The 14,700-nt window shown below is 38.6% G+C and overlaps 1 protein-coding gene across 1 annotated transcript in view; it reads left to right on the forward strand.

Moving 5' to 3' along the window:
- LOC111965272 (ER membrane protein complex subunit 2) overlaps positions 1-14,700 on the forward strand; it is a 58,497-nt gene that overhangs the window by 10,127 nt on the left and 33,670 nt on the right. Inside the window, exons 3-4 of the mRNA XM_023989353.2 lie at positions 6,787-6,851; positions 13,189-13,274. Coding sequence (XP_023845121.1) covers positions 6,787-6,851; positions 13,189-13,274 — 151 coding nt within the window. The remainder of the gene's footprint in view (positions 1-6,786; positions 6,852-13,188; positions 13,275-14,700) is intronic.

Raw genomic sequence — 14,700 nt, forward strand, 5'->3', positions numbered from 1 at the left:
TTCTTTATTTCTGTATCTTGAGAGAATGCAATGCTCAATTATATACCATCTGTAGAGGTGCTGTCTTTATCATAAAAGTCGATTTTGTATTTCAATCACATAAAATATGCACCAAAGCTGACCTGAAATCCTAAGTCTTTTTCACAGCTTTCTTTTTCCTTACATCCGGTCAAACTGATGCCATTTGGACATTTTGCTTTATTGTATTTTTTTTAACGTTGTATTTTCTCCCCAGTTCCTAAATGTATTTGCTCTGTGAATGACCTAGAGAACTTTACTGGTGTCAACTAGATTGAAGCATTCATTCTATCKATATATTACATTATTCTGTTGAGCAAGGGTCTATTTAGTCTTCTAGGGCAACATAAAATGATAAAAGAGAAGCTACATTATAGACATCTAATTATAGACAAGTTGACTAACAAATAGCCAACCAAAATGTTGAAAATTACAAGCAGAAACACATCTAAATCAGGCAAAACAAAATTCTGCACCCCCTGTCAAAATCATTCTGCTGTTTTTGACTGTAGCCTATAGAGCTTTTTCTATATTTGTGGGTTAGTGTTGGGTGCGGGCCTCAGATTTTCACTTTATCACATATTGTTGGGGATGGGCTATTAGCAATTGCGTGCAGGTGCAGGTGAACAAACAACTGACCTGTACACCACTACCCCACACACAATTATCTGTTAGGTCCCTCAGTCAATCAGTGTATTTCAAACACAGATTCAATCACAAAGACCAGGGAGGTTTTCCACTGCCTCCCAAAGATAGATGGCAAAACAATTTTTAAAGTAGACATTGATTATCCCTTTGAGCATGGTGAAGTTATTAATTACACTTTGGATGGTGTATCAATATATCCAGTCACTRCAAAGATACAGGCATCCTTCCTAACTAAGTTGCCGGAGAGGAAGGAAACCGCTCAGGGATTTCACCATGAGGCCAATGGTGACTTTAAAACGGTTACATAGTTTTCCCCTCTCACACCCATTAAACTGAGGATGGATCAACAACATTGTAGTTACTCCACAATACTAACCTAATTGACAAAATAAATAAATGAAGCCTGTACAGAATAATAATATTCCAAAACATGCATCCTGTTTGCAACAAGGCACTAAAGTAATACTGAAAAAAAAAAAAAAGTGGCAAAGAATTTAACTTTTTGTCCTGAATACAAAGTGTTATGTTGTGGGCAAATGCAATACAACACATTACTGAGTACCACTCTCCATATTTTCAAGCATAGTGGTGTCTGCATCACGTTATGGGTATGCTTGTAATCGTTACGGCCTGGGGAGTTTTTCAGGATAAAAAAGAAACAAATGGAGCTAAGCACATGCAAAATCCTAGCTCAAATTCTGGGACTGTCTGCTTTCCACCAGACACTGGGAAATGAATTCACCTTTCAGCAGGATAATAACCTAAAACAGTAGGGAAAATCTACACTGGAGCTTACCAAGAAGACAGTGAATGTTTCTGAGTGGCCGAGTTACAGTTTTGACTTAAATATACATGGTATCTATGGCAAGATCTGAAAATGGTTGTCTAGCAATGATCAACAACCAATTTGACAGAGCTTGAAGTTTTTTTGAAAATAATAATTAGCATATGTTGACAAATCTAGGTGTGGAACGCTCTTAGACTTACCCAGACATACTCACAGGTGCTTCTACAAAGTATTGACTCAGGGGTGTTAATGAGATATTTCTGTATTTAATTTTCAATAAAATTGCCAGAATTTCTAAAACGATGTTTTCATTTTGTCATTATGGGGTATTGTGAGGAGAAAAATCTATTTAATACATTTTGAATTCAGACTAACAACAAAATGTGTAATAATTCAAGGGGTATGACTACTTTGAAGGCACTAGTGTAGCCTCAAGTTATTTTTAATCCAAAATAATCAATTTCCACCTSAAAAGGCAAACAGTATAGGCTGGTATCTTTAAAGCTGGAATCTGTTTGAAACTGACACATTCGTTTGGGTTATAACAACAAATAGTAACATGACACTGTTAGAACAGAGGGGTATACTACAAAGCAGGATCAATAAGTTAGCCAGCTATCTTTGAAAAGCAACCAGAAATAACACATTTCTCGTTCATTAAAAAGCTAAACTTGTGTTTTTGTCCATTGAATCAATTAGACCATGMCCATTTTTAAGTTTCTTTCTAAAAATGTTAAGTTATCCAGCTAACTAGCCTAAATATTTGGATAACTCCTTGATCCTACTTTGTAGTATACCCCGCTGCAGAATATGTACTGCCATTTAAAATTTMTATTTAATTTATTTATAWWTTTTTTTGCAACGATGCTGAACATTCYTCCGTTTCATCAACAAAACAAAAACAATAAGACGCTGGGTTGAACAGGGTTGTTTCACCTTACACGAATTCCATCTTTAATGTGTGTCAAGTTCTCAGAAGCCTAGGCCTATTCAGTATTTTTAGTAGGCTTACCAATGTGACTCAACTTTTGAATTGAATGATGCAGAAGCTTGGTAAGGCATTACTTGATTAAAAAAAAGAACCCATATGTGATGGTTGGTAGCGGTACACTCAGTTTTGCCTTTTGGCTATATAATAGCCTGCTAGTATCTCACTATGTAGTCTTGCTGAACAACTCTGTGAAAGTCTATTTTCCTTGTACTCATTCAGATTCATTCATCGTCTTTATAGAGCAGGGTAAACACTTAACACGCCCCGGTTTTTATTGAAACCAGTTCTTAAATTGGCTGTGAAACAAGATGGCAATTATCAAACAAGAGTTGGAATCATAAAAAGGCAAGAGAAACTCCAGTCGTTTGTTTGTTTTGGCATATAAGTTTTCTTGYTGGGTTTTATTGTCCTTTCTCAATTTACAGTTAGACAGCATTTGGCAGAGAACGTCTGGCGTGCTTGTCGAAACAGACATTTAGCATTAATTCCATTAATTGGATCCAATAGCCAAGCCTATTATTAATCACTGTCTTTTACTGTTACAGTTGATTGATTGAATAAACACTTCAATAAACATTTCATCTTTATTTTTAAACCACTGGATGAAATGTATCGGGCAATGTTGATAAACGTTGTGAATAAGGTGTCACACCGTAACTGGTTAGAATATCACAGCGAAATGAGGGGAAATGACATAATATTCTGCTGCCCTGGATAACAGCTGTGTTATCTATCTTTCTCTGTGTTTTAGGAACGGGCTGCGTAACATTGTCTTTTGTATGGAGTTGTACATTATCTTATGAAGTTTAGAACATTTTCTATGAAGAATGAAATCTTAGAAAACCAGCAGAATTTTATCTATATAGCCTTAACTTGGTCAGTGGTCTTTCACCATGATTGATTCTCTAAATTAGGCTTAATATAACTTTTTTTGTGTATTGAACTGCATAAAACATACATGGGATAGATTTTCCCTTGTCCATCCAGTCCTTTAAATACATGGTTTTATTTCTATGCAGCACATATGGTTGTTTATTAATAAAACAAGTGTGAGGATTGAGATAAATTCTACTTGTAACTAGAGGTCTACCAATTATTGGAGGACCAAAAAAAGCCGATGCCGATTTTTATATTTTAATTTTTGTAATAATGACAATTACAACAATACTGAATGAACACTTTTATTTTTACTTAATACATCAATAAAATACATTTAGCCTCAAATAAATAAACATGTTCAATTTGGTTTAAATAATGCAAAAACACAGTGTTGAAGAAGAAAGTAAAAATTCAATATGTGCCATGTTAATAAGCTAACGTTTAAGTTCCTTGCTCAGAACATGAGAACATATGAATGCTGGTGGTTCCTTTTAACATGAGTCTTCAATATTCCCAGGTAAGAAGTTTTAGGTTGTAGTAATTATAGGACTTTTTCTCTCTATACCATTTGTATTTCATATACCTTTGACTATTGGATGTTCTTATAGGCACTTTAGTATTGCCAGTGTAACAGTATAGCTTCCGTCCCTCTCCTCGCCCCTACCTGGGCTCGAACCAGGAACACATCGAYAACAGCCACTCTCGAAGCATTGTTACCCATCGCTCCACAATAGCCCCGGCCTTTGCAGAGCAAGGGGAACAACTACTTCAAGCTCTCAGAGCGAGTGACGTCACCGATTGAAACGCTATTAGCGCACACCCCGCTAACTAGCTAGCCATTTCACATCGGCTACACAAGCCTAATCTCGGGGGTTGATAGGCTTGAAGTCATAAACAGCTCGATGCTTGAAGCACAGCGAAGAGCTGCTGGCAAATGCAGGAAAGTGCTGTTTGAATGAATGCTTACGAGCCTGCTGCTGCCTACCACCGCTCAGTYAGACTGCTATATCAAATCATASACTTAATTATAACATAATAACACACAGAAATACGAGCCTTAGGTCATTAACTTCTTATGGCTGCAATCCCGGTAACGGGATTGATATGACAAAAGCCAGTCGAAGTGCAGGGCGCCAAATTAAAAAAACAGAAATCTCATAATAAAAATTCCTCAGACATGTGTCTTATACAATTTTAAAGGTAATCTTGTTGTTAATCCCACCAAAGTGTCCGATTTCAAATATGCTTTTCAGCGAAAGCATTACAAACGATTGTTAGGTCACACCAAACCACAATAAGCACAGCCATTTTTCCAGCCAAAGATAGGAGTCACAAAAAGCAGAAATAGAGATAAAATGAATCACTAACCTTTGATGATCTTCATCAGATGACACTCATAGGACTTCATGTTACACAATACATGCATGTTTTGTTTGATAAAGTTCATATTTATATAAAAAAAATCGGAGTTTACATTGGCGCGTTACATTCACTAGTCCCAATACATCCAGTGATTTTGCATAGCCACATCGTTTCAACAGAAATACTCATCATAAATGTAGATGATAATACAAGTTATACATATGGAATTATAGATATACCTCTCCTTAATGCAACCGCTGTGTCAGATTTCAATTATTTTTTACGGAAAAAGCAAACCATGCAATAATCTGAGATGGAGCTCAGAACAATAGTCAAATTAGCCGCCATGTTGGAGTTAACAGAAACCAGAAATTACATGATAAATATGCCCTTACCTTTGATCTTCATCAGAATGCACTCCCAGGAATCCCAGGTCCACAATAAATGCTTGATTTGTTCGATAATGTCCGTTATTTATGTCCAATTAGCTACTTTGGTTAGTGCGTTTAGTAAACAATTCCAAAGTCACGAAGCGCGTTCACTAAAACCTGACGAAATGTCCAAAAGTTCCGTAACAGTCAGTAGAAACATGTCAAACGATGTATTGAATCAATCTTTAGAATGTTGTTAACATAAATCTTGAATAACGTTCCAACCGGAGAATTACATTGACTTGAATGAGCAATGGAACGGAGCTCCCTCTCATGTGAACGCGCATGGTCAAGAGAATGGTCACTCATGGAGTGGTGACTAATTCTCTCTCATCCGGCCCCCTTCACAGTAGAGTCATCAGACAAAGTTCTACAGATGTTGACATCTAGTGGAAGCCGTAGGACGTGAATACTCATTCATATCTCGCTGTGATTTCAATGGGATCTTGGTTGAAACTCGAAACTACAGTTTCGTTGAAACTGTAATTTCGAAAACAAAACGTTTATTCTTTCAGTGAAATACGGAACCGTTCCGTATTTTATCTAACGGGTGGCATCCCTAAGTCTAAATATTCCTGTTACATTGCACAACCTTCAATGTTATGTCATAATTAAGTAAAATTCTGGCAAATTAATTGCGGTCTTTGTTAGGAAGAAATGGTCTTCACACAGTTCGCAACGAGCCAGGCGGTCCAAACTGTTGCATATACCCTGACTCTGCTTGCATGCAACGCAAGAGAAGTGACACAATTTCTCTAGTGAAAAGAAATTCATGTTAGCAGGCAATATTAACGAAATATGCAAGTTTAAAAATATATACTTGTGTATTGATTTTAAAGAAAGGCGTTGATGTTTATGGTTAGGTACACATTGGTGCAACGACAGTGCTTTTTTCGCGAATGCGCTTGTTCAATCATCACCCATTTGGTGAAGTAGGCTGTGATTCGATGAGAAATTAACAGGCACCGCATCGATTATATGCAACGCAGGACAAGCTAGATAACTACACATGGTTGATGATATTACTAGTTTAACTAGTGATTATGTTAAGATTGATTGTTTTTTATAAGATAAGTTTAATGCTAGCTAGCAACTTAACTTGGCTTCTTGCTACACTCGCCTAACAGGTAGTCAGCCTGCCACGCAGTCTCCTCATGGAGTGCAATGTAATCGGCCACAATCAGTGTCCAAAAATGCAGATTACCGATTGTTATGAAAACATGAAATCGGCCCTAATTAATCGGCCATYCCGATTTAATCGGTCGACCTCTACTTGAAAGCAATTCCCCAGGATTCAAGGGCTAGATGGCAGACATTATTTTAGGACTRAGTGGTGTTACGAGTTTCTGGGTTGATAGGAAACCATGGCTAGATAGCAGGCAGACATTATTTTCCCTGTTCAAGATATTGTGATGTGAAACGTTTGAAGTGAATGCCCACAGTTGAAAAGAAGCATGCTTGGAGAGCAGATGGGGCCTAATCCCTATTCCTGGTGAGGTATCACTTAGGGCCGTCTCCTGTCCTTCCTATGATCCAGTAGAAAAAGAAGAAAGCACCTTGTGTTAGTCAGAACTAATACTGTATTAACAGTCTGTCAATTGATCATGTTTTGATGTTGTGCCTGACACTGTACTGGAATATTAAAACTGTGCTTTTTCTCCTGTGCCCAGTATGGATAATTTATGAGCAGGTGATGATAGCTGCGCTGGACTGCAGTCGGGATGATTTGGCTTGGGTAAGTGAACTACCAACAGCTGCCACACGACCTCAAAACCCATCTCTCACAGTCATTGCTACTTCGTCACCCACAATGCCAAATGTGAAAATATTTTTATTTGGCCAAAAATATTACTCCATCTGTCTGTACTTTGGAAAAAAACATTTGCTGAGCAGTGTTGGAGTAATGGAGGGTAAAAAAACTCACTATAGATGAACACAGTGTTAGCTGTAAACCTTTATGGAGTTTAACTCCCCCTTGTTGATTCATCTGCCATCACAGAGTTAACTAATAGATATGTTACAGATTGTGTTACTTAAAGTGCCTTCAGAAAGTATTCACACCCCTTGACTTTTACACATTTTGTTGTTACAAGGTGGGATTAAAATGTATTGAATTGTCATGTTTTGTCAATGATCTACACAAAGTAATGTCAGTGGAAGAAACATTTGTAAAAGAATTATGAAAAATAATTTATCTTGATTACATGAGTATCCATCCAACCAGAGTCAATACATGTTAGAATCACCTTTGGCAGTGATTTAAAGCTGAGAGTCTTAATGGGTAAGTCTCTAAGGGCTTTGCACAGCTGGATTGTACAGTATTTGCACATTATAATTATAAAAACACAACAACAACGAACTTGAGAGATTTTTTGATCATTGCTAGACTAGGACACTCAGGAACATTGTGTCGTCTTGGTAAGCAACTCCAGTGTATATTTGGCCTTTTTTTTTTTTTTTTTTAGTTATTGTCCTTCTGAAAGGTGAATTTGTCTCCCAGTGTCTGTTGGGAAGCAGAATGAACCATGGTTTCCTCTAGGATAAGGCCTGTGCTTAGCTCTATTCCGGTTATTTTTATCCCCTCAAAAATTCCTYCGTCCTTGCCGAGGACAAGCATACCCATAACATGACTCTTGAATTTATTTAGGCTTGCCATAACAAAGGGATTGAATACTTATTGACTCAAGACATTTTAGCATTTCATTTGTAAAAATTTGCCTAAACATTATTCCATTTTGACATTAAGGTATTGTGTGTAAGCCAGTGACCAAAAATCTCAATCCGTTTTAAATTCAGGCTGTATCACAACAAGATGTGGGGGGGAAAATCAAGGAATGTGAATACTTTCTGAAGGTACCATGATTTTTCCTCCCACATATATTTTTTGATTGAACAACATAAAACATACAGGGGAGAGTTTGATACAAAAGGATGATATATATATTTTTTTAAATGACCTTGTCCGTTAAATACATGGTTTTATTTCTATGCAGCACATATTGATTATTCTTAATAATACAAGTGTCAGGCTTGAGGACAGAAATTGTACTTGAAAGCAATTTCTCAGGATTCAAGGGCTTTATGAAAATGTATTACATTTTAATATGACGAGAGCAAAAAGTTAAGACCACCACACTTTTCTAATATAACATTTGGAATTTAAAACCAAAGTTGTTTTTATCCAGTTTATTTTTAAAATCTGATTATTTGCAAATCCAGCACATGTGATAGAATGAGATTATTCTGTTTTACTCRTTTTAGGACCGAATGGTGATTGAGCGGGTTATGAGTTTCTGGGTTGATAAGAAACCATGCCTAGATGGCAGAAATTCATAATTTTTACTGTTCAAGATATTCTCATATGCAAACGCAAGTGAAACGTTTGAAGTGAATGCCCACAGTTGAAAAGAAGCATGCTAGGAGAGTAGATGGGGCCTATTCCTGTTGAGGCATCACTTAGGGCCATCTCCTGTCCTTCCTATGATCCAGTAGAAAAAGAAGAAAGCACCTTGTGTTACAGTCAGAACTAATACTGTATTAACAGTCAATTCATCATGTTTTGATGTTCCTATACGTTTTGGCTTGGAATTCAATCAAATTTGCGTTGTTGAATATAACATTGTTCCTGCTTAGTTTGATTTAAATCAAAACATGCATTTTCACTGCAAAGAGCAGGAACCAATARCATTTCCCCACTCTTCTGGACTGATTTGAATCTGGCTAAATGTACTATTGACGCCTAGTTAATGTCCTGTCAGTTTTGCTCATATCTGCTTAAAATTGAGTGATTACATAAACTAAAATAATTTTATGGTTGATGGGAACAGTATATGAGGATGTTTTGCAACGATTCCCTATGCATTGCAAAGAATATTGGCGAAGACAACTAGATTACGAAAAGTTGTCCAATCACCTGCTCCCAGTGAGAAAGAACATGACTGTTGTAGGACAGGTCAAAAGATCCGGGCTGCAGGACAGACTTTCCATCTCATCCAGGATATCGTTGGACATGACGATAACCACTCTGTCATGAGTGTGTGAAAAAACAAACTCCAGTTCCCTCATAGAGATGGGAGAGAAAAAAACTCACCGTAAAGAGCATCCTGCCTCTCCTTTTTATAATAGCAAGTGGTGAACTGTGGGTAGCCACAAGACATGGTCTTCAACCACGTCAACTGCCAATTTTCACATAAGTTCTTCAGGACTGTGTTTATCTTTTATCATGGATCCCATGAATGGAAACCATCAACTATTACTCCATTATACAGTATATTTGTTTGTGTTTAAAGGTGCAGTGCGTGTAACACACTGTTGCTGGTGGAGAACAGCAGGCAGGGGAAGCAGTAGCAGCTCAGCCACAGAGCCAGTCTTTCTTTTGATACCTTTCAGATTTAAATGATCGTGTCATTTTCTCCCTAGCTTTGATTTAAGTCCCTAAGCTCAGGTGTTGGTCTTCCATCAATTTAATAGCCCGTTTTGCTTGAAAATTCATATTGAAAACCGTTTCAGATGCAGTATGTTAGCCATCCTGATCAGATACTATGTAAATCAGAGCTATTTAAAGTAGAGGCACAATATGTACAGCGCCTTCATAAACGAACGTAACTGCCAAAAGGCGGAAGATGACATGTGACGTCCACAGGCAGGAAGGACTCTGCCTATCTCATGCCAATAAACATGCACATTTATTATTTGAGTGCAATGAAAATTTATGGAACATATTGAAATGTGAAAGGCAGCGAAGCTCTCTGACTGCCTTTCAACGTCCGTTAGCTTGCAGTATAAGGTAGAAAAAACAAACATCCTGTGGCGGACTGCAATAGAATCGAAGAGTCCCCGMGATATACAACTGTTCAGGGAAGTCAGGAACCAATACACACAGTCAGTCAGGAAAGCAAAGGCTAGCTTTTTCAAACAGAAATGTACATCCTGTAGCTCTAACTCCAAAMAGTTTTGGGACACTGTAAAGTCCATGGMGAACAAGAGCACCTCCTCCCAGCTGCCCACTGAGGCTAGGTAACACTGTCACCACCGATAAATCCACGATAATCGCGAATTTCAATAAGCATTTCTCTACGGCTGGCCATGCTTTCCTCCTGGCTACCCTGGCCAACAGCTCCACACCCCCCGCAGCTACTTGCCCAAGCTTCTCTGCTTCTCCTTCACCCAAATCCAGATAGCAGATGTTCTGAAAGAGCTGCAAAACCTGGACCCATACAAATCAGCTGGGCTAGACAATCTGTACCCTCTCTTTCTAAAATTATCCACCACCATTGTTGCAACCCCTATTACCAGCCTGTTCAACCTTTCTTTCGTATCGTCCGAGATCCCTAAATATTGGAAAGCTGCCGCAGTCATCCCCCTCTTCAAAGGGGGTGACACTCTAGACCCAAACTGTTATAGACCTATATCCATCCTGCCCTGCCTTTCTAAAGTCTTCGAAAGCCAAGTGAACAAACAGATCACTGACCATTTTGAATCCCACCGTACCTTCTCCGCTGTGCAATCCGGTTTCCGAGCTGGTCACGGGTGCACCTCAGCCACGCTCAAGGTCCTAAACGATATCATAACCGCCATCGATAAAAGATTGTACTGTGCAGCCGTCTTCATCGACCTGGCCAAGGCTTTTGAGTCTGTCAATCACCGCATTCTTATCGACAGACTCAACAGCCTTGGTTTCTCAAATGACTGCCTCGCCTGGTTCACCAACTACTTCTCCGACAGAGTTCAGTGTGTCAAATCGGAGGGCCTGTTGTCCGCACCTCTGGCAGTTCCTATGGGGTACCACAGGGTTCAATTCTCGGGCCAACTCTTTTCTCTGTATATATCATCAATGTCGCTATTGCTGCGGGTGAGTCCCTGATCCACCTCTACACAGACGACACCATTCTGTATACATCTGGCCCTTCTTTGGACACTGTTAACAAACCTCCAAACAAGCTTCAATACCATAAAAACACTCCTTCCGTGGCCTCCAACTGCTCCAAAACTAAATGCATGCTTTTCAACCGTTCGCTGCCCGCACCCGCCCGCCCGACTAGCATCACTACTCTGGACGTTTCTGACTTAGAATATGTGGACAACTACAAATACCTAGGTGTCTGGCTAGACTGTAAACTCTCCTTCCAGACTCATATTAAACATTTCCAATCTAAAATTAAAACTTAAACTTTGGCGATGTCATTTACAAAATAGCCTCCAACACTCTACTCAGCAAATTGGATGCAGTCTATCACAGTGACATCCGTTTTTTTCACCAAAGCCCCATATACCACCCTCCACTGCGACCTGTATGCTCTAATCGGCTGGCCCTCGCTACATATTCGTCGCCAGACCCACTGACTCCAGGTCATCTATAAGTCTTTGCTAGATTAAGCTCCGCCTTACCTCAGCTCACTGGTCACGATAACATCACCCACTGTAGCACACGCTCCAGCAGGTATGTCTCACTGGTCATCCCCAAAGCCAACACCTCCTTTGGCTGCCTTTCCTTCCWGTTCTCTGCTGCCAATGACTGGAACGAATTGGAAAAATCGCTGGAGACTTGTATTTCCCTCACTAACTTTAAACATCAGCTTACCGATCGCTGCAGCTGTACATAGCCCATTTGTAAATATCCCATCCAATCTACCTACCTCATTCCCATATTGTTTTTATTTACTTTTCTGCTCTTTTGCACACCAGTATTTGTACTTGCACATCTATCACTCCAGTGTTAATTTACTAAATTGTAATTACTTGGTACTATGGCCTATTTATTTCCTTACAACCTCATGCMATTTGCACACACTGTATATAGACTTCCTTTTTTCCAGTTGTGTTATTGACTGTACGCTTGTTTATTCCATGTGTCACACTGCTTTGCTTTATCTTGGCCAGGTCGCGGTTGTAAATGAGAACTTGTTCTCAACTTGCCTACCTGGTTAAATAAAGGTGAAATAAAAAATAAACTCAGATACACATGTCATGTCAATGAGTTTGAAGGGCGGGAGAAAGGCACAGCGAGGCTGCCTTTCTCCAGGCCTCCTTGCGCAAATTTGTGAAGTAAGTACATGTTCAGAAATCGATTTTATGATGTGGTTTAAACATTGTTGTGGGTTTTTTTTATTTTTAAAAAGTGATAAAAAAGGGAAACTGAAACCTGGAAAAACAAAAAGGAGAAAACGGAATTTGGGAAAAAAATTATTGGAATCAGGCACAAAATATAACAGATTTTAAAGTGTCCTACTCCTGTAAGTCGTTCTGGATAAGAGCATCTGCTAAATGACTAAAATGTAAATGTAAAACATTTCTCACCTAACTAGCTGTAAGACATGCTTCGCCACTTTGGCGACTAAGGGCTGTGTAGTTCATACATGCAGAATTACTGTTTTACCTCAATTAGCCATAATATAATAATATATGCCATTTTAGCAGATGCTTTTATCCAAAGTAATGCGTGCATACATTTTACGGTTAAATAAAGGTGAAAAAAAAAAACACAAAAAAAATGCATCTTATGTAGGGGTGGTCATGAAATCCCTAGTTTGAAAGCGACTGTTTTCTTGAAGCTGTGCCATTTTCCCTACATTTCCCCCCACGTAGGCCAATCCCTTAACAATTAGAGTTCTCGCCAAAGAGCTTCAGCCCCTCACATTTGAGTGACAGCTATTAGGAGGCCTGCCCAGTGTTATCTGCGGGGCGGACCCAACGGCACAGTGGAGACCGATATAGAGCGAGCATGATGATGTGGTGCACATATGCGATGAAGTACGCAATTTTCAGGGGACCACTTTTGGTTCGTGTGTGCTAGTTTCAGAACTACTGGCAAAAAAGTTTACAAAAGTACCGGAGAATCTCTAAGGTGAATGCACTAACTGTAAGTCGCTCTGGATAAGAGTGTCTGCTGAATGACTAGAATGTAAATGTAAAATGTTATTTTCATGAAATTAACAGAGTGATCATTTGCAGTGATTTAAAAATACAATTACAAAGACTGCGTGGGGGCTTTAAGTAAAAGAAAGTGTATATTTGTAGCATGTTGCACCTAGCCAACTCTAATTGTACCTCCTCTCTGCCCACTTCCCTTGCAGACTTGTCTACAGGAACTGAAGAGGCAGTTTCCAGGTAGCCAACGAGTGAAGCGATTAGCGGGCATGCGGCTGGAGGCTTTGGAAAAGTAAGATTCAGAGTCTCACTGTAACATGGCTGAAAGACTAAAGGGTAAATCCATTTGAATTCAATCACTTTTTGACAACATCCCTTTTGATTTGAACGAAATCTTCCATAAATATTTGTCCATTGCAGAAGTGCTCAGAAAGTGACTTTGGATCTGAATGTGAAAACATTCAAGAGAGAATGTTGAATGCATTCAGTTGTCCCTTTCAAAGTTGACCCATTGAGACATGTCTTCATCACTGGAATTGAAAAACAGTTGAGATTTATATAATATAAAAGTTTACAAACAGGATTGTCAAACTATTTTAAAATGATTTTTTTTTTTATCATAGGGCGGGTAACAATTGGCCCAGCGTCTTCTGGGTTTGGCCGGTGTAGCCCGTCATTGTAAATAAGAATTTTTCTGAACTGACTTGCCTAGTTAAAAAAAGGTTAAATAAAAAAATAAAAATCATGTTGTAGCTTAGACATTATCTAAGGTTTTTGTGTTCTGCACGCCATCAGTTTAGAGACAACATTCTCTTGAACACAGGTTGGTTGTCATGTTTTGGCTRATAAATGTGCTAAAATGGGAATAACATTTCAACTTTCAAATGGTACCACAAAGATGGTTGGAGGTCCACACATCACAGAATGTTGACTTGAATTGTAATATGTTATTTAAAATTAATTCTCCATAGGAAACCTATTGAAATCATAGACATGTAGATACTGTATTAGAAAAGGCATGACAATTTTAATTTCGCTGGTGGGTAGACCGGCGGTCATATTTGTGGTAGTAATTAGAAATAAAAATGTACAATCATTTTACATTTCAATGATGTACTGCCTAAATTGCAGTGGTCTGAAGGGATTTGTCCATTATATGAATTATATTGCGGTGATTGAAATAACGCTAGGGCTGTCCCCTATAAAGAAAACAATCGGTTGGTCATAATTTTAAAATGTATTTTCCCATATAGACACACCCTATGTGTTTTAATAAAATCAACTATATGTACTGAGCTTGTCTAATGCTTTAACCCTTTACACTCGTACCGTATAMGGGTTTAAAATKGAAGATTTGTGCGCTAATAAGTGCCTAAATTGGAACCTAGTGGCTGTACAGTAACATGCTAGAGCTCTGACTGATAGCCGTTCTGAATTTGACCACCTCACACGACAAGAAGTTGCCCCTTCCCTCCCAGTAATTGTGCAACTTTTGCAATTTTTTGTTGTTGTGTGAGGGAGGGAAATGCAGTAAATTAAGATGACTCGATGCATTTTGAAAGATGAGACATTCAAGATTATAATAAATACCACATTGATGTCATGAAAGGTAGCCAAACACCCGTCWGTCTAAATGTGTGTTTCACATTTCCACATCTTAAAACTCATGTCATATACAGTGTCAACATTTGTCATCACTTTGTTTGATGTAGGGTTAG

Source organism: Salvelinus sp. IW2-2015, linkage group LG6.1 (assembly GCF_002910315.2).
Source record: "Salvelinus sp. IW2-2015 linkage group LG6.1, ASM291031v2, whole genome shotgun sequence".
NCBI classification, from domain to species: domain Eukaryota; kingdom Metazoa; phylum Chordata; class Actinopteri; order Salmoniformes; family Salmonidae; genus Salvelinus; species Salvelinus sp. IW2-2015.